This window comes from Syngnathoides biaculeatus, chromosome 10, assembly GCF_019802595.1.
Source record: "Syngnathoides biaculeatus isolate LvHL_M chromosome 10, ASM1980259v1, whole genome shotgun sequence".
Classification (NCBI taxonomy): domain Eukaryota; kingdom Metazoa; phylum Chordata; class Actinopteri; order Syngnathiformes; family Syngnathidae; genus Syngnathoides; species Syngnathoides biaculeatus.
This window is the reverse complement of record NC_084649.1, coordinates 14,770,791-14,791,287: the sequence shown is the minus strand read 5'-3', so window position 1 is coordinate 14,791,287 and position 20,497 is coordinate 14,770,791. Positions and strand designations below refer to the sequence as shown.

The 20,497-nt window shown below is 40.3% G+C and overlaps 1 protein-coding gene and 1 long non-coding RNA gene across 7 annotated transcripts; one reads left to right on the top strand and one right to left on the bottom strand.

The window, feature by feature from the left end:
- Positions 1–377: 377 nt before the first annotated feature.
- fancd2 (FA complementation group D2) lies at positions 378–20,491 on the bottom strand. 4 transcript variants are annotated; one of them, XM_061833936.1, is made up of 45 exons: positions 20,078–20,178; positions 19,811–19,925; positions 19,579–19,642; positions 18,125–18,259; positions 17,658–17,725; positions 16,286–16,392; positions 16,135–16,195; positions 16,004–16,056; positions 15,835–15,913; positions 15,591–15,715; positions 15,425–15,512; positions 15,095–15,199; positions 14,654–14,754; positions 13,513–13,624; positions 13,388–13,423; positions 12,354–12,500; positions 12,148–12,282; positions 11,934–12,065; positions 11,553–11,657; positions 11,356–11,465; positions 11,217–11,271; positions 11,017–11,136; positions 10,554–10,627; positions 10,330–10,470; positions 10,156–10,250; positions 9,936–10,051; positions 9,321–9,429; positions 9,148–9,246; positions 8,948–9,039; positions 8,471–8,629; positions 8,260–8,376; positions 7,478–7,606; positions 7,292–7,410; positions 7,076–7,186; positions 5,590–5,720; positions 5,404–5,503; positions 4,714–4,836; positions 4,543–4,636; positions 4,192–4,263; positions 4,048–4,086; positions 3,889–3,963; positions 3,635–3,709; positions 2,824–2,970; positions 2,659–2,745; positions 378–998 (listed from the first exon to the last, which is right to left on the bottom strand). In XM_061833936.1, the coding sequence occupies exons 3-45, from the start codon at positions 19,640–19,642 to the stop codon at positions 921–923; spliced, it is 4,320 nt and encodes a 1,439-aa protein (XP_061689920.1). In that variant the 5' UTR covers positions 19,811–19,925; positions 20,078–20,178; the 3' UTR covers positions 378–920. The 4 variants fall into 4 exon arrangements, with proteins under 4 accessions (XP_061689920.1, XP_061689921.1, XP_061689918.1 ...); XM_061833937.1 differs by lacking the exons at positions 19,811–19,925; positions 20,078–20,178 and adding an exon at positions 20,389–20,491; XM_061833934.1 differs by having other exon boundaries at positions 19,811–20,106.
- Positions 4,723–10,343, top strand: LOC133508145 (uncharacterized). Of its 3 annotated transcripts, none has more exons than XR_009796994.1 (8): positions 4,723–4,829; positions 5,395–5,561; positions 5,638–5,704; positions 7,063–7,151; positions 8,252–8,334; positions 9,169–9,351; positions 9,932–10,121; positions 10,209–10,314. It is a non-coding gene; the product is annotated as an uncharacterized LOC133508145 (long non-coding RNA). The 3 variants fall into 3 exon arrangements; XR_009796993.1 differs by lacking the exon at positions 4,723–4,829 and adding an exon at positions 4,843–5,274; XR_009796995.1 differs by lacking the exons at positions 4,723–4,829; positions 9,932–10,121 and adding an exon at positions 4,843–5,274 and having other exon boundaries at positions 10,209–10,343.
- Positions 20,492–20,497: the final 6 nt, after the last annotated feature.

Sequence of the window (20,497 nt, the reverse complement as noted above, 5' to 3'; positions counted from 1 at the left end):
GTTCTGATATAAACTATATTTAGAGACTAATGTAAGCCAGCCCGTGAAAAGTGTAGTGGTACGGTCCATCTTTGACCGGCGACGGAGCTCGTTCGCACGAACTTGGCTTGCATCTGCGCTTTCTTCTCCACTCGCGTTCTCGTGCAGTCCAAGTGATGTTCATTTGTTTCATCAAGTTGAATTAATGACAGGTTCAAACGTATGTTTTCGCCTTTTTGTGCTGTCGAGATGTTTGTTTCATCAAGTTGAATTAATGACAGTGTCAAACGTATGCTTTAAAAAAAAAAAAAAAAAAAAAGCTGCGTTAAGCCTGCAGAGGTCAACTACGGAAGTTCATTCAAATTTACGTTTAAAACGTAATTATCGCGTGGTTTCAAATGGCGTGTCGTCTTGAAAATGAAATTGCAGCATTTTAATTGCCGCTTTCACAAAACTGGTGGTGAATTGTTTTTAACGTGGAAATACAGTATTTGCTCGTTCACTTAAGTCTCAAATGTATTTCTTTCACACACTTTAATATGCAGCATGCCCCCTATTTATATGATGTATAACTTAAGTCCGTCTGTATCATGTATCGTCAACATTTTTTTTACACGGAAAAATGTTGCAGCTGCTGTTATTTGTCTTGTTTATACAGATGTATCTGTGGTCCCGATAATTCACAAGAAAAGTTTTATTTTGGCAAAAAAAATATATACATACATTTTTTGAACAAAATGATCAAATCGACTGTCAACATTATCATGAAAAAGTTTTACTGTAAACTATAAAGACGTATGCACTTTCCATAGCTGACGTGAAAAATTTCTATGGGAAATATGGTTGTATGGCCCAAAGTATGAATAGATATTTGCTTGGATGTGTCCATTTTGTTTTAAAATGTGTTGAATGCTTTTGTTGAAGGATCAATACAATATATTTTAGTCATCTGTCTGATCCTCATCGCTACTGTCCCCCTTGGCGCCCTCGCTTTTTGCCTCAGCGTCGCTGTCTTGCTCCTAAGGGAAATCACACAAGTGACATTGTGAACCTCTTTTACATAACTCGGTGTTCATGTAAGTTGTTATAAACGGCAGATAAACTGGTTCTCAGAATTGACAAAATACCATTCACTCGCGAGAAGACTGCGTAATAAATAACTCGGCTATCTTATCAAGCACACTGGCCTCTTTTACTTTCAACAGGCTGCCTTGGCTAGAATAGCAGTGCTGTGGGCTCTATTCTATTAAGCGGTCTGTCCTCACTCCTGCCAAACCTTTAAGCTACATGTTGCTTACTCGGCACCGTTGTGTTTGCATAACGCACTCGCTTTTAATAGGGTCCATTCAACCGGCTCCGCACATTGTGCCTTGAATTTTTCAAAACGTGTTTGTTGTGACTGTTCCTTAATGACCACACTGAAAACATGAGCTCAGGCCTTTGGGTGTAAACAAATAGTTCAAATCAAGTTAACACTCGTATCGTGTCATAAAGCACTGTGTTTTACAGTTCCATGCGGCATGTTTGACAAGGCCAATATGCTTTTATTGTAAAACTAAAAAAAAAAAAAAAAAAAAAAAAAAAAAAACATGTTGAATGCATCTCTTAAAGGGCCACTGTCATGAAATGCATGATTTTTAGTATGTTATTAATGAAAAAACGGAAGCGGGTATGGACCATGCCTTTTTTCACCACAAAACATGATTTTGACATGTATGGCTTTTTGTAACTCCCGCCATGAAAATCCTCTCTAGGGTTTTGTTTTCGAGAAGAAGCAGGAAGTGATGACATAGGCAGGAGCCCCCTCAAGCGGACTCATTTGTTTCTATTAATTTTACCTGCGGGAACGTAGCTCGTTGGTCCCTCGTGTTAGCTAAAATGCCGGCTTGTTGTAATGCTGGCTATTGCTCGAACGCTCAGGAGAATGAATTTACCCTTCATAAGTTTACAAGAGACCCAGTTCGTCGTGAAAAATGGATTCCACAGGTGCAAAGGACGAGAGCTTCGTGGGTTCCAATTGACAGCTACTAAAAGTACAATAGTTGTGGGGGGGGGGGGTGTAATGCGTAAATCAGGGGTGCTAAACGTATCGATGTGCGGATCAGAAGGCTTCTCTGAAGGACGGCCTCCGCAGGCCTTGTGGACTGCTACCGGCCTTGTCACTCGCGGGCGGCGTTTATCACCACCGCGCAGAGGTGGATCGGGCGGGGTTGTGGTTTGGCCGTGATCCACATATCTAAATATGACTCGAAACAATAAGGTAATATTGCCCCAGTAACTTCACTTGGTTGTGAGATGTTCTCTTCTTCGAAAAAAACCTTCCACGTCAGAAGGGGCGTGTTCGTCTCCCACAGTAGGGGCCACAGCGTTTTTTCAATGGCGAATGTCCGGGCTCAAGTCACGGACTGTAGATACAGCCAATATGGCGACCACTTGGATGTCGAATGACACTTTCGCAACTTTGCGCGTGGATGACGCGCTCTCCGCTCATATTTATTTTTTTGTGTAGACATTGAAGTGAATAATGTTATATGTATTTTTCATTACAATATCTATTTTAGAATGTTTATAGGGATGACACTTGGGCTTTAAAAACAACAACTTGGAGTTTTGCAAGTATTTTCTGTAATTTCTGACCAGAAGACACCCACAGAAAAAAAATATGAACATGGTAATTACCTCTTCCTCTGCCTGGATCTGTGGAGCCAGTTGTTCTTCCTCTTCCTCCTCACTTTCTTCAGTCCTTTGAGAAAGTATCTCTTCACCCTGCAGCATACAGGTGCACATTTATCGTTACATGTTGTAAGATCAGTCCACCAGGGCAATGTAACTCAAATGTCATACCTTCAGGTTGCGATTCTTGAGGTTGCCCATCCAAAAGGCCTCCTGGCAGTTGTTCAGGGTGAGCATGGCCTTCACTCGGTAGACAAACAGCTCGAGACTCTTCTTCAGGGCCGGCACATGGTTGGTCAAACTTGTGTCCTGGTGAATCTGAGCATCGTGGAATATACCAGGGTACATTCTGGTCTTTATTTGTTTCAAATATACTATACAACCTGGCACTGTGCGCAATTTGATCAATTTACATGACATATGCATATTCAAAATTGTGGAACACTATATCGTAAATGATATTCTAGCTTGGATTTGAACGAAAAACTGCACGAAGATAAATTTGGAAGTGCAAGCAGCCCAATGAAATTTCTCTCTCGTTGAGTGACATCGTATTGCACGCAGAAGGCCATCAGTGATACATAAATGCACATAAAAGCACTTCAATGAAACAAGGGAAAAAGTGATGAGAAATATCCTTTTCACTCTTATTTAGGACATGAGTCAACACATTAGAAAATTGCCAGATTAAGTTTTTAAGATTATTATTGCTGTTTTTATATGACTAGTTAAAAGGTGTGTCTGACATTTTATTAGCTTATTATGTCATTTTCTAAAAATCAATTCCATTGATCCCGGCTGTTTTTCAATAAATGTGCAAAAAAAAGAATATTTGGCTACCGTTGTTTCATCAATTTCTAATTCATTTTAATACCTGGTACCACGAAAGGTACTGTATAATACGTGAGCTTTATTTTGTTATTAAATGAATTTGGTTATTATAAAGACCACAGAAAATGAACAATATACTTAAGACAGTGACCTTAGAGTGTCCACACATGTGATGGAGCTGCCGGGTGCTGAGCTGGAAGGTCTTCAACAGGCTCTGGACGTCCTCCTAAGAAAAGAGACAACCCAAGACCAAGTCACCGCACTGACTATACCTAATTCTACATTTTTTTTTAATGTTCTCCAACTTTATGTTGTGGAGCTCCATTCATGGAACAGTTCTAATTTTATGAAAAAGGCATATGTTAAAAAAAATTCTTGCTCGAAAGAGAGACAATTCATATGCACCTTATGCCTTTTGAAACTGCAATCGAGCAGCGGCATCCCCAGCTTCAGGAAAGACTCCAAGAAGAGACGCCCGTACTACTCATGAAGAAAACATAATTTACTGATTTGAAGTCTCCTTCAGAACACCCAAATACAACTCAGCATGAGAACCAAGCTCACCTTAAGGCACACATTAAGCACAGGCCTCGAGTCAAACACCTGCGTGACAGGGTTCGAGACCAAAAAAGGTGAATGAATGATCATCTGTCAAAAACTGAGGTGAAATAAAAGTTCTAAATGGACTTGAATGAAGAGAATATATACCTTTACCAAGTTGACCAGGATATGAAAGTCCCGGACTGCTAAATTCCAAGTCAGCAGCTTCAAACTCTGGGCCTGACGAGGGCATGGATATGTGGAGATAATAATCATTCATTCATTACGTAAATGAAGTTAGAACCAATCATACAGTCACTGGCCACGTGATTAGGTTCAGGTCTAATGAGATCCAATACATGATGCTCATTAGTGAGCAAGTTCCCTTTAAGATAATTATTGCAATTAGTGAGTGACTATTTTGTTAAGGCAGATTATTAGGTACAAACTCATCAGGCGTGCCTAATGTGGCTCGTGACTGCATAAGGGGTTGTTGTTTATTGACGTCAGGTGGTAGACCTCGCTGTTGTCACTGATTTTGCCTGATGGAATCTTCCGGACTGATTTCTCCAGCTCTGCCATCAAAACTTTATAGAAGACCACGAATGTTTGCCTTTGGGAAGACAGCTGAATGAAACCTCGCATAGATCGCAGAGGAATTGGTGTGATGACAACGATGGATGTATTTACCTACTGAGGGTGGGCCAAGAGGAAGAGCTCTCGTCTTTTGATGCATTAATGATCTGAGGGAAGCCTTCATTAGCTATTTCCTCCACCGCCTTCAGAACATCGTCCACATGCTCCAGGTAAGTGCTGTGAACATAAATACATTTGTCTATACTAGCTTCTGTTTACATTTATATTTTTCAAGTGAAAATCATAAGTCAATTCCGGAAATTTCTCAGTTGTAAGTTTTGATGTAAAAATGTAACTATTGTTGCGCAGTGGTGTATAGATGCGGCTATCGTAATTTTTCATGTGTAAAAAGGCCAATATTTCTTATTAAGTCGACTGAGGATATTATACATAGGTATAAGGAAAATGAATTGATTCATTGGCTGGCGACCAGTTCAGGGTGTACCCTGCCTCTCACCCAAAGATAGCTGGGAGGGGCTCCAAGCAAGCCCTAGTGAGGATAAGTGGATGAATGATGATTCACTGAGACGCTGTGCAGATTCGCATGCAAACAAATCAGCCTAATAAAATACACAAATATTTCATGCTTTGAGCCTGGAGAGGAGTAAATTGATGGTGCGTATTATACACAAAGGTTTTCCTGATTTTTGGGTATGTAATATACTCAAGAGCATATTATACATACTGCTAGACATTACAGTAATCCTATTGTGAGGTGTCTTTGATGATGTCAAGTTGACAGACCTGAGGACAGCATGAAGTGCTTCATTGAATTTGGTCCCTCGTTGCTTCTCACCACTGATGGTCACCCACGACTGGTTCAGGAAGCTCCGCGCAAGAGAAGCTAAGTGGGCAAAACAAACAAACATCATGGCCGCCCACTAGAAAGTAGAGGAGGCAATGTAAGTACTAAAATAGTGTAAGTCTGACCAGTCTGCTCCCTATAAGCAGGAGCGTTGCCTCCTTTCTCTGACACAGTGGTCAACAGCTGAGAGAGAGACAGAGCTGAGCTGAGATTCGGAACGGTGCTGCGGAAGTTCAGCAGGTAATTGAAGCTGTGTCTGAGAACAAAAAGAAAGTTTGTTTCAATATGCAGGTACCCTAATGTTAATAAAATACTGCATGGATAGACCATTCGGTTTGGCTCACAAAGATGCTAGTAAGGCTTTTGATAAATGTGTTCTTGGGTTCTAAAGAAACCATTTGCATTGTGAGAAAAAGTTGTGTTCGTCGCAGTGACACCAAGTGAAGGCCATGATTACTGCAGCCTTGTTCTTGGTACAATCTACATTGACATCACTGCTCGTCATAATGTAAAGGTTTTGTTATGTTATGTTAATGTTAAATCTTGTGATATAATTAGGGCTGTAGATATCAAGCATTTTCATTCCAAATGAATATGAGTAAACATTTATCGTATCAAAAACAAGGCATTCATTAAAAAAAAAAATACATGAACAAACTTTGTGCAATTTCACTTAGCAGCTAACATTTTAAGATGCTATATAATCCAGTAGGATCATGGATTTGCTTTATGAGTTTGACAAGATGACTAGCAAAATGAAATGTTCTTTATAGTACATGATGTTTTTGAAGCGTGCAGCAAAATGAAGACACCTCAAGACGAAACAATAATTTCCTTTGACTTCCCCAAAACCTCTCTGATTGGCCACATGATCCATTCTACTCATAAGTCCTTTCTGACCAGTGTTTTTCCACATTACCCATTCATCTGTTTTCGTCTGTTTATTTGAGGTCATCCCTTGAGCTTTGCAATAAAATAAACAGGAGCATAGAAAAATCCTCAAGCCTTTTTTTTTTTATTTGAGCTGTTCCAAATACCAGAGTACTGATTGCAGCCCTAAATATAATTTCATTGTAAAATAATACAATAATGATCTTGTTCAATTACAACTTTTGTAAAAACCCAGGTATTACTTTGCGTTTTCAGAAATAGTGAAAGTCTGGTTGAAGAGTGGGTAATTTGGGTTTTTAAGAACAAATTGGTTCTTGAGAACGATCCCTGAATAAATCAAGTTATTGTTCTCAATATTAGTTAAACCTGCACGACTAAATAAATCTTAAACCGCATTAGGATACGTTGGGCAATACTGTATGTCAGTAAAGTTTTCAGCAGTATTCAATGCGCTGCTATACTTCTATAAACCACACTCCAATAATAACTACTGTATACAGTATTGTTAGTGTCAATCAAAAGTGATCATTGTTATTTTTGTAAAAGAATATTTTTAAGAAAGAAACCTAATGTTGTGGCCAGTGAGTGTGGCTTGTGTGTCAGTTTAGCAACAGTCAATCTGGGGAATGAGTCAGATAGTTTGATTTTTTTTTTTTTTTTCCCCTCCAGAAAAGTTTGAGTAACAGTGCTGTCTCATTTCTTTTCAGTCTTCTTACTCACTTTACAAGAAGCTCCAGGTTCAGCTCATCTTCTCCATCTTTCAGTCGTCCTGCAAAGACTTGCAAAGCTTTCTTCAGTAAGCCCCGATGGTTGGGATGGCTAAATCCAGACCTGTCAATCATTTCAATGACCACCCAAACACAGACAGACTGATATTAGCTGCTTCTGGGTATAAAAACACGGATGCCTGGCGTGAGGCAGTGCTCTTTTGCTCACCAGCTTAAAATGGAGTTGAACACCTTTAGGAGAAGCTGATAGCAAGAAGATATTAACTGGTGCTCCTGAGCATCTATGCCGGGCCCGTCCACAATACCGTCATTGTTAGAGAGCAATGACTGCAGGCACAAAAGAGCAGACGTGCTGAAATGAAGTTGTTTTTAAACCCAATCTTTTGTTTAGTACCTGTAAATGGTTGTGACAGCTCTCCAAATGTGAGCAGAGAGCAGGCAGCATCTGGATGCAGAATGAAGCTATATCTTTGGGGCTCTTTTGTTGGAGGTGGGAGAAGCCTATGCTCTTGTCAGCCCTTGCCTGCCACAATACGACAATTAATACAGTAAAGTTTGGCTTTCCATATTAAAGTCAAATCAGTCTATATACCCGTTTGAACTATAGGTCATTGTTAAATAAATTATTCATTTTGTTTTAATACAACTGCTATCAACGCAACTTCAGTAAGCACATAATCAGGTAGAACTTTTCTAGTGAGTTCTAGTATGATGATATTTGTAGAATTCAAAACAATCACAACTATTGTGCTTTGTCATGGTAGAACGGTGCCCTAGTGGGTGGCACGTCCGCCTTAAAGTTTCAGTCTGTTGCGTTTGTATGCTCTCCCCGGGCTTGCATGAGTTTAAGCCAAGTACTTTGGCTTCCAGCCACATTTTAAAATTTCATATAAGGTAAATTGTGAATGTGTGCGCGAATCTTATTCTAAATGCAACTAATACTACCATGCTTCTTAAAGACGTTTGATTTAGAATTGCGATGGATTCCCACAACAGACTACACCCACAATAATAAACAAATGGATTCCTCTAATGATCAGGATGAGTCGAAAATGAGCAAAATTATTTTTATACAGTGCTGTGTTATCTTTGACTGGATCCGATTAGGTTGGCAAAGTGTACTTAATTGTGGCCTGCGGCGTGTATTTGTGTTCTATTGATTTGTCAGCAGCGAACCTTGAGGAAAGGTACTCTCTTGGCAGAAGAAGCAGTCAGACGAAACTCCACTTTGCGAAGCATATCTTCCAGCAGGTAAACTAGCTCTGATGGACCTAAAAGAACCTCCTGCCGCTCCTCAAAGAGATGTCAAAGACACAATGTGTATTACATTTAGGTGTATTTTGGTTTGAAATTTTGAGAGTACTGCTGTTAGGTCTCCGTGTCTCACCTTGGTGTTGAGCTCAGAGTCCAGCGTTGAGCGGGCCTGCAAGCCACACTGCAGCACACTGAGCATCTCCAGGTCGAGCTCCCTGAAAAATGGCCTGTAGGACGCCAGGTTGACTCCTTGGCGGGCCTCCTTCTCTTTCTCTTTCTCCTTCTCTGGCTCCTTTTAGAACATGCAAAGGCTCATTGGTCACTACTTATCGTCTGCAAGTCAAGTATGCAAGAAAATGTCACATGAAGGTAGTCTGTTAACAATAAGTCAATTAGATGCAAGCCTGTATCTACAGTAAGTCCTCTGGATTTACCATTTACAGTTTTCAATTTTCGGGGTGTTGACTTTATTTTCTATGACCATATAAGCCAAAGTAGAAATGTGCTCACTTCAAATTTGAGATTTTTAGAACATTAACGGTTCTGAAGTACAGTCTTAACTTTTATGCCATGATAATTGGAATGAAAAACTGGAGCATTTTTTGTTCACCTGCTGCGTTTCCTCTTCTATCTTGTCCTCCATCTGAGAGCTGCCTTCGGAGGAATTCTTCCCAGGTGTCTTCCTCTTCTTTCCTGTGCCATCTTGAAACCATATTCAAAACGACATCCTCACAGTGCCTTTTTCTCCTATGATCATTTGTTTTTATAATAGAATCGCAGTATAAAATATAGCCAGGGATGTGTGCTTACCTTTCTTTGTCTTATTCACAGGAGCAGTGGTGCTGGGTAAAATCACATCTGTAGTCTCTCCATCAAAGTTAGCAACAGGTGGAACATATCCAGGAGTTCCTGGAACAAAGACAGCAATTTTAAAACTCTCTGAGACTGGTAATGAGAGTTGATACTGTGTACGTGATACCCACCGGCCAAAGCCTTCTCCAACAGGGTCTGAAGGTAAGTGATGTTCTGCAGACGGGTCATCACTTTCATCTTCATCTCTTTGTCCTTGATCTTGCAAAAGGCATTTACCACCTGCAAGTACACATCAGCCATTACGGTGACAGCCGTACAATTGGGCAATGAAAATTTTGAAAACAAACTCTATGGCTACAATTGAATAATATGCACAATTGTGTAAGCCTTACGTCTTTACACATTCTCAACAATTATCATCAAACGGATAATGTATTTCAAAACAAATCTTGAAATGCTCTTTACAAGGTCTTTAAAACATATTTAAATGATTTTGATTCAGTTAAGACCTCTTATTCACTTAAAATGCCAAATACTCTGTAGTCCTCCCACATTCGAAAAACATGGATTCAATAACATGGTTAACTGACGATTGGAAATTTTCATTAGGTTTGAATTTGAGTGCGAGCGGTTGTTTGTGCATTTGTGTCCCGTGATCAGTTGCCAACCAGTCAAGTGTGTAAACCCTCCAGCCTAAAATGAGCTAGCATAGGCTCCAGATCACTCGTAACCCGAAATCAAATCAAGACTAACAATCCATGTACTCTTTGCAAATGTGCAGTTACCTCTCTGAACCAGTTGATGGTGTGAAATAGCAGCGTGCAAATGAACTCCCGCTCCACTTTGGACAGGCTGTCGATTTTTTCAACAACATCCATGTCTGTTAGTATGAGAGGGCAGCCTGAAAGCCCACAAAAATTCACAAGCATGGATTCAAGATTTTTAAGAGCCACACAATGATAAAGAATAAGGTGGCTTTACAATGAATTCCAATCTCTTTCTCACCCAGTAAGGCATCTATCTCCTCTAAGTCACCTTGGTTCTGTTTCTCCTCGCAGAACCGCAGCAGGCGGAAAAATGGTGACAAACAGAGAGAACTCCTGATGACAAAAGAACTGTTAAATTCACCAGTTGGCAGTTAAATGTGTAACCCAGATAGATGAAATTAAGGTCACCAACTTGTTGTCCTTGGCTCGACTGTGTTGCTCCGCCCTGCTGAACATGTCATTGGCCAGCAGAGGCATCAAGTTGATGGCAATGCCTCCTTGACTCTCGTCTTCATCCAGATCGTACATGACACGGGCCGGGAAGGGGAACGACCTGAGACCCGAACCAGATACTATTAATACAGAAGGCCTGATTATCAAAGGAATCAAAATGAATTAAAGCTGCTGATCACTGACCCTGATATTTCGGGCCCCAGATCCACCACAAAGTCACCCTGGAAGACATCTAAGACTCTCTGGCTGATCTTCTCCTGTGCACGAGGAAGACAAACAGCACATAATAGACCAAATGAAATAATAAAATGTTTTGCCTGACATTTTAGCTGTTGTGAAGAAAGGAGTATTTTTTTTTCAGACTCAATGCAGTCATAAAAATAAACAGTTCTACTTCCTACTTTGCTTTTCTCGTTTTTCACAAAAACAACTAAATCCTACATCAAAGATCAGGTAATGGAGAGAATAATAAGGGTGTAATGCCAAAGCACTGACCAAGAAGTCTCTGATGCATCCTTTAACAATACTGCTCAGAACACCACTCGCATGGTACTGTATATTCTGATTACTGTCAGATGCTATGGGCTACTAAACCTGTAGCAAACACCGCAATTTATCTTTTATATGAATTAGTAGTCTTACCTACCTGCACTTGTGGATCCAAAGTGGAGGTCTGAATTAGATTGGCCAGCTCGTCACAGTATAGAGCTGCAGCTTCAGGTGAAGTCTCACTACTGGACTGCACCAACTCCAACAGGGAAGACAACTGAAAACAAAATTGAACTTAAACAAACCACTACAAAAACAATGTGGATAAAATTAAGTATAGATTTTCTTCCTGCGTACTTGTCTGAATGTCTCCGGTGGTAACGAGCTGTTCGGAGTATCTTTGCATTTAGGTCTGGTTGTGCAAAGAGCATGGTACAGAAAATAAAATGGAGGAAGAATAAAAACAACACAACAATCTGAGAAGAAAAGCTCTTACACGAGTGCCCCCATGCTGCCTATGATCATAACGCCGCCAATGATGCCAATGCGCTTATATTTGGGCACAGTGCTTGAGAGTTGTTTGCGGATTACAATGTGCATGTCGTCCTAAAAGGAGTAACTGAATGAATCACCAGCAGCTCCAAAAAAAATCATTATAAATGTCCAGAAACGTCACTAAATGAGGGAATGCACCTGTATGTGTGAACCTTGTTGTGGTCCAAATGCAAGTCTGCTCAACAGGTGAAAAAGTCTGCGAATTTGCTGAGGTGTGAGATTGTCCAGGTAGTCCAAAATTCCCTGCAGAAAATATTTACAATGAATAGGCTGACAAATCTCTCTGTATTCTCATCAGAAGGACAAATATCACTAAACTTGGTGATGAAATAAAGAGAAACCCGTATTACCTGAAGGGCATTTACTGACTTATTTAATACATACTGCTATCAACAACTGAACCATCAAAATGTTAGAAGACATAAAATAAACTGCCATGACATTAGTTAAGCAAATAGAATGAGACGCTTCACAAAACAAATAGTTTGCAAAAACAGAAAAAAACGACCTTCACCTGACCTTGACAAAAACAGCATAGGGCCCTATTTCAGCAGGTAGTTCAGTAACCAGATTACAAAGGAGCTCCAGGGCCATGTCTACCTCCACCCTGACACCACTGCACACGTGGGTCACCAGAGAGCCCACAACCTCCTTTAATAAAAGACATGGAGTATATGTTATACATTTTTTGAACTATAACACGTGAATATTTAAAGAATAAACGCTTGCCAACCTGTTGGCAGTAAGTATCAAAAGACGTGAAGGAATGCCGATACATGTGTCCAGCAAATGGAACAACGCAGGGATCTGACGAGCGCAACAAACTCTGAGCCAGGGCAAGGATAGAGAAGAAATACCCTTGCAGAACCTAAAACAATGACAAAACGCACGAGTCAAATAAAGACAAATCTGAGAGTCAGAGTCAGTGAATATACTTGCCTGCTTGTTATCCTTAAACGTCTTCTGCAGGAGCGGCTCAGAGATCAGGCCAGACCTCACTTTGATCTTCAGCAACTTCTCAGCGCCCCGCCGACTCTGGTTAGCGTTGGTTGAGTGCAAGATGAACAGCACCAGCAGATCGATAACCTGATGCAGCAGCAACAGAATTTCGATTCATACTGACATTCAGCAATGACATAAGGTTGAATTTCAAGGGGTGGATCAACTCAAACGAATGCTTATTTTATTTTTTTTATGTAGTAGTTTAGATTTTTGGATCGTCTGAGATGTCAGTTGGGAAAGTTCTTCAGCTGACCTGTGATCCCGAACATGGTAAATGGTAGAAAATGGTATTTTCCAATTACTCTGTGCGTGTGTGTATGTATATATAAAACCCTATTACTTGCATCAAAAAAAAGCAACACAGGCTGGTTGATGCAATAACATGAAAGACATGAATTTTCTCAATTAGAAAAGGTATTCCTGAATATGCATGAAAAATATTTTTGTACAAATCGAATTTATCTTGTTAAAATGCATTTTCTCCCAACCTCTCTTTATTACACACAATTTTTTTTTCTTTAGGACCATTGGAGTCATTTGAGCCACAACTTTAAAATGACCCAAGAACTACATATAACGAAATTTACCTTTACAAATATAATAAAGCTCAGCTTTGATTGAGACCTTTAGAGTAGGGTGATGAATTCAACATATTTATTACTGTGGTAGTATTTTTGTGGTGTTACACTGCACTCAAAACATTCATCTATCCATCCATCTTCTGAGCCACTTATCCTCATAAGTGTCTTAGTGCAGCAGGCGAAGTAAACCCTGACCTGGTTGCCATCCAATCGGAACAACAATCAAAAATCTTAACATTCGGTTAAATTAATTCCTCTCTGTCAATGTCAAAATTTGGGATTAGTTTGTGGAACTGTTTCCGATATCTTGGTAAGTGTATGAGTCACCGATAAAACTATGGCCAATAAATGTCTACCTAAGCTATGAAGTGGACTTGATAAAACATTTACCTTGTGATCTTCCACTTCTTCCACAGACTCAATTGCCTGTGGGAAAATAGTACGCAAGCAGTATCAGTGGATCAGTTGTTTTTTTTCTCAAAACACCAAACGGAGGGGACATAACAGTTGTGCACCTTGAGCCACGCCTCGGATATTGTCTTCTGGAAGCGCACTGCCGACTTAATGGCATCCACAATCAGGGTAATGACATCTTGGCTGCCGGTGGTTGCTGTAGTTAAGTTGAACCTGATCCACAAAAACAGAGTGGCAGAAAGCATAAATATGTTTCAGTTCTAAATATATTACTGCAAATGTGTTACAAGATAAGTTATGAAAACATATTATAAGGCAAAATATAGTGATGAATTGTTGCTATGGATTTGAAATTGCCTGATTTTGTAGGTGGGACTAAAACAGCCGTGTGACATAAGCACTACTGTATACAAGGACAAAATAAGTTTGTTTTGTCAGGCTACGCTGCAGAGTTGTGGGTTAGCTTTGCAAAGCCTTCATAATAAGGTTCATTTACAGCAAACTAAGAATGTCTAAGAATCGGCACTCCCAAAATGCATTTTCGCCGGATGCCTCAATTTACACAAGAGCTCGGTGACGTTATCTAAGCTTCCCAAAAAATGATGAGATAACAAAGCGATGGGTTGACATTTTGAAGACACACACAGATGCCAGCTGAACATTTGCAACTGTGCAGTACCGATTTACAACAGAAAGTTTTGCAAACTTTCACCAATGAAAACATGGCTCCGTAGGTTCCCCGGTAAATTAATTCTAGGGAATGTGGCAATGCCGACTGTCTCCCTACCATCCGCTGTTATTAGGCGCCGTGCTCGGCATTGTCACCAACAGCAAGAGCTTCCTAACAGGATTTTACATTGTATAAGGTACCACCCACCCAGTATGTTTGATTCCTATAAAACTATAATCTTTTCGGCATACCATCTGTTTTACAAAGCAGTCGGATGAAAATTATAAGAGAAATGGCATTCGTGTGTGAGGAGATGCCATAAATCAGAAGAGCACCTAGATGTCAGACCGGCGCATGCATTTGACACACCCACATTGTCTGAGAAATGACTAATGACTAATTTTGTATACTTAGCGATTTTTGATTCAAATTTGGCAGGCTGGTTAACATTTCTCTGTGGTGTGTTGAATTTACATGACGTTTTTTTCAGGGATGTTTATAATCCCATTAACACATTATAATTGGGGTTTACCAGCACTGTACATTCATGTGTGTAGATGACTAAGTCATACGTCGTTGATCCTCTGCTCTTCAGGCGGCTCTGGGATGCTTGCATCACAGGAGGGAGAACACAATCTTCTAGTTCTAGTTTCTTACGAAGCGAACTCACCACCTGTCCACAATCAAATATTACATGAGTATACACTCGGGCAAATCTGTTATAAAGACCTAATAAGATCTAATACATGAGGGGTAAAAATTCCTTTAAATGATAGTTTTTTTTTCATCTTCATGGTCAGATAGGTATTACTTTAACAAAACATTTATTATTGTGGTTGTGTATTTGACATGATGTACAAAACAGCATTACAGCAGAATATTTGATTCATGTCTTCCAATGGATCTCATTGGATTATCTTTTAGCCAGAGTGTACTTTAAAAAGAGGGAAATTTTTAGTTTGTAGCCCCTAAAAAAAAAAAAAAAATCTGGTAGCTGATTCCAGTGCTCTGACCTCGTATGCATCAGACGGCGAAATGGAATGCAGAATAAATTTGACAACCACAGGCAGATCTTCCAGTTGCACAGCAGCCAAGGTGGTCATAATGGCCCCACGAACCTGAGAAAACGTCAACATGGACCATCTTTTGTGCAGTGTACAGCAACGGTCCCCAACTACCAAACACATCAATGATGGGCTTCCAGCGATCAACTTCTAAGTCTCCCCCAAGACTGTATTAAATCTCAAAAAATGGCAAAACATGTCCCCTTAACCATTGCAAGATATTGCAAATGTTTCACAACAGCAACAAAAAAAGTAAGATTTTCCATTATGCTTAATTACCTCAGTCAGTAATGAGGAGCTGAGATTCAGACTTGAAAGGGCATCCAAAATAGCTACAGTCAACTGAGTGTTCTTCTTCAGCAAAGAACTGCACAAAATGTATAAGATTTTCAACAATATGTCCCTCTTTATATGAATCTAGCTGATTGTCGCCTACTGCACATACTTCAGCTCCCTGGCTATATCATTGTGCTGAGAGTCCTCCAGTATCTCTGGCAGGCTGCTGATGATATCACGCTGGACGTCCACTGGTGCCACTGAGAGCAGCTCCATGAGCTTGGCCGCCAGCTCCTACATTAAACACGAACAAAAATGATCTCGTACACGATCAGCATTTGTCAATCGGCAAGAGCGTGATTAAGACCGTCCACAGAGCCAAGAATTGACCCCAATGTAAAAAATGTCACTACCTTGCTTTCCACCACTCTGTCAAGCCACTTGAGTTGGTTGATGATAACACGTGGAATACTGAGCCCTGCATCATCAGCACTAAAAAAACAGAACACGTTGACATCACAACTAAAATGAATGTACATAAAGTCGAAGAAGGGCAGAAGGACACTTGACATGCGGTCTGACCTGCTGAGCATATATTCAGGCAATTTCTCAAGCAACATGTTTATGATAAGAGTCTACATAAAGGAAAGAAGCAGATATTAGCGGCAGATCTATGAATCACACTTTCAATTTTTTTACTGGGACATTTGTACCTGAAGGATCTCAATGCCAAGCAGCATGCGGAGCAGGCTTTCCTGGAAGGAGCTGATACACCTACAATACAAGAATATGTGCATGTCTCCAGAAATCTGTTTTGTTGCTGCTACTATTCCGACTTTTGTGCGGAATTTGGTTGATAGTCACCTGGAGTCGGCATCGGCCATTCTTGGAACACAAGGGAGGAGGCAATTCCGAAATCTGTCTGCATCCTCAATATGAGATTCCAGTCCAGCGATGAATTCCTTCAAAATCTGTGCAATGACATTGGAATTGGTCTCTATTGGCATGGTTCATGGTCAACACGATGTTTGTGTGTATCTTATTGCCTGCATGCTTTCCACAAAATTTGGTTGACAAACCAAAGTTGGGAACATTTCCAGACATTGTATTGACGTGACAGACAAAATGTCAGAAGGAGGTCTCCGCAGAGAGAGCGCACATGGCGATGGTGCTGAAGAGACAAACGACACACAAGTCTCTTGGGCCATTTTTAACACCGTAACAATTTTTCTGTCAAGCCGTCCATCCATGGCAACACTTTTGGGAATAGGAAGCACACGACTTCCTTCTGGTTCATGACACTGAACCACCTGGACTCGCCTGTGACAACAATGTCACCATCACGCACATCAGTGCAAAAATGTTAAAACGCTTCAAACTTTGTCAAGCTAATTATTTACAGTAACTTTGTACCTTAGGCCTACTGGGTATTTTAGGCCACAAAAAAGTAAAACATTTTGTCCTATACAGTAATATATTCGCAGATAGCCACAAAAGGAAAAAAAGAAATCAATATAAAATCAATATAATGGACAATCAGCTGCAACAAGCGTCCCCCAATTAGTGTGTGAAATCGAGGTTCCACTGTAGTTGAATATCATTTTAAAACACAATGCATATATATAATGTATATATTTTCTGAAGTCTCGTATTTTTTTACGTAACATCTGCAACGCTCTTCGTTGCCATATCAAATCGCAGCAGAACCAGTAGGCGTCGTTGGCCACTCATGAATATTACCACATGCATTACGCAAGAGTTCAGTGGGTTTCAGTCCATGTGCATTGTGACCTACTGTGGTTAACATCGTGATACACTTCTATGAAAGATAATAATGTTAAAAGGGGAGCTCTTAAGTGGTCTTAAGTGGCTATTCTCTCTCTCTCTCTCTCTCTCTCTCTCTCTCTCTCTCTCTGCTTAAGGGTAAATACATTTTTTTTAGCTACAGGGATTCACTTGCTATTTCAGAGTGTTAAAATGTTACTTAAAAAGTTTCAGTTTTAATTGCATTACGAGAACTGAGGCAGTCATTTTTTTTATTTACGGGAGGAATTGGAATGAATAATATTTTTTTAATTAATAATTTTACCTGTGGAGCATTTTCTTGGTGAATTGTTGTTTATGCACATTCTTGTTTGACAAGTGCAAAGTGTTTATTTCAGCCTTACAGAGGCGTGCCTCCCCGAATGGTATTGCTTTATTCATTTCAGGGAGGTGTATATTATTGTATACTTACACTGGGGTACCCGGGACTCTTCTGTAGCTTTTGCTTTATCCTTTTCTGAAACACCACCTGGTCAACAGCTAGGGAAAGAGATCAAGGTACATCCAAATAAATGGTGAGTTGAATGAGTGATTTCCAACCTTTATAGAGCCAAGGCACATTTTTCACAATTGAAAAATCTCACGGCACACCAACAAAAGTAAAAGTCACCAAAAATGGATCGATAAATTACTGTATGTACTTCCTGCCATCTAATAGAAGAGGATTTTTTTTGTTCTGTCTGTCATTGTGCGTCACTGGCATAAATAGATGAATAAAGATACATTATTTCTTGGAATAAATGTTTTTTTAGCAATTACATAAAATTGGATATCTTCCCACGGCACACCTGAAGATCGCTCACGGCACACGAATGTACCCGGGCACACTGTTTGGGAATCACTGAGTTACATTTCAACTGGATGCATTTTGAAATTTACCAATCACATTGGAGGCGCTGCTGTGGCTCAAAGTGACACCCGCCTCTCGCACAAGTGTACTGAATGTACTTTCAGTTGTCTCTTCTGGAGCAGACACCTTAGACTGGCGACCAGCAGTGCGACTCTTCTTTTCTTCTGTGTGCAAACAAAGCAAAATAGGTATAGATAATTTTTTTTAAAATGGCAGTGGAATATGCTTAATAGACTGTTTTCGACCACGTCACTACATCAGGGACACCCGGCCATGTCGGAAGGGTTCACTCTACTGACGCGCCGTTCACTCTTTTGCTTTTGCATACAGATCGGAGTTACACAAACGTTTCTACGACTGTTAAAAGTGACGCATGATGGCTAAAAAGACTTTGGAACGTTATCGGGACTCATTAGATGTTGTCCTCTTCTCGACAAGCACTTATACCGTGGACCAACTAAAGAATTACTAAAGTCTGGAGGCCTACAACCAATTGTAGCCATTCGTCATGCAATGGTATCCATTGTAAGCAACCTGTCTCCCCACACTGCTAAGATTAGTTTACCACACAATGCAATTGAAATAACTAACGCGTGATTACAGTCGGCGTTGTGTTAAATTATGTTGATTGCACCAACGAAAGAGGTGTAGATTATTATTTGCGTTTTTGTTACCGAGAGGGAGAGAAAGGAGTTCAACCGGGACGAGTCCCAAGTGGAGCCCGCATCTCTTTCTCTACTTCCACGGCTACATTTTTAACTCAACTCACAAAACAGCTCGCATTGCGGTAACTCGTTTTTGCAAACTCATTACAATGAAACAGAAACTACAGATTTTGGAGACAAGCACTGCATTCACACACTTGAGTATTACGTAGGCCCTTGGCCCTAAAGAATACTTCTCCTTCACTGAACTTAGCTATTGCTAAGTAGGTGGGGAAGTCTAAAAGGTATCCAATACTTACCAAGAACAAAATGCACCGAGCAAACCCGGATGTAAGGGAATGACTTTGCTGCTAGATCGGCTCTGCTAATACGAGACAGCCACAGTTGTTGCCCAAGTAATAGTGTACTGTACTTTATTTATATTTAGCAACATAGAGTGAGAGGCAGAGCAATTAAAAGCTCATGCACGGGATCGCAGAAAAAGCAGCTGTGTAGTCACCTGTGGCCATTCATACAACAGAAAATCAATTGCATCTAACTAAATGGTCCCAGATTTCACACCAAGAAAAATTTGTGAGTAAACTCTTGAAATTTCCTGTAACTGTTTTGTCTTTTTAGTGTGCAAATTTTTTTTTTTTTTTAATGGACAGATTTCCAACTACGCCATCTTGTGTGTCATAGAGGTCAGGTGATAGGTGAAGCGTGAATTTTTTTTTTTTTTCTATCGTTAATTTCTCCGATTGGTCTCGTGAATCCTGGGACTGTAGTGACGTCATTGAGACCGATCCATACGAGCCTTGGAGAATGAATTAACTTACTAGTGGAAGAAGGGTGTTGTTTCTCCCCACCATCCACAGACGAGCCTCGTCTTTTCCGCATCATCTGGTAGAGACACAACGTTTACTACATACTGTACTGTACTGTACTGTACTGTACAAAACCAAGATAACGTGTTGTATGTCAAGTTAACAGCAGCTATCCGTAATATAGCTGATATCTGAGGGTGTCGAAATTGTGCCAAAGTTCCTCTAGTGGATTTAGAAATGTAACCTTGATACGTTGTCTGCTACGACGAGTTCGAGCAACAGACGACTTTTCCTCCGCCACCAAACGCCTCAAACTCCCGCCAATGTTTAGCACGTCAGCTGTTGCGTCAAGGGACTGTCTACATTTATGCAGTAGACCGGTTAACATGAACGCATCAAACTGTGTGATTTCCTTTGAATATAAGATAAATATTACATAATCTGTATAATAAGATACTGGCGTTGTCTCTCATGCTACCAAGGCAAATTGGAGTTTCCCTAGCAAACTAACCTTTACGCAGCATAATTCTTGACGGTTTCTAGCTCAGCTGAATTGCTTGCTTTTATTATGTTGCTCTCCCAGCCGGGCGGTTAGCTAAAATTGTGACTGACATTATTCGCATCGGGACGCATTGTGCATTTAAACACGCACATCCCAAAGCAGTTTACCTCCGCATTGGATCGAAGGCGACCAAATATTATTAAATTCCGGTGTTGTTATATGAATTCAACGTATTGTGATAACTTCACAGTTTACAAGAGACGTAAATGTTTTATTTCGGCTATATGTTTACGCGAGAAAAAAAAAAGGGACTTCTGTACTTATTTGTTGGTCGTCATAGCTGGGCGGTGAACTATCTTGACGGGTGAGGTGGCTCTTTGGTCCGCCTCAAGGTTTCTTCCAGACTTTCGGGAAGTGAGTCGCACACAA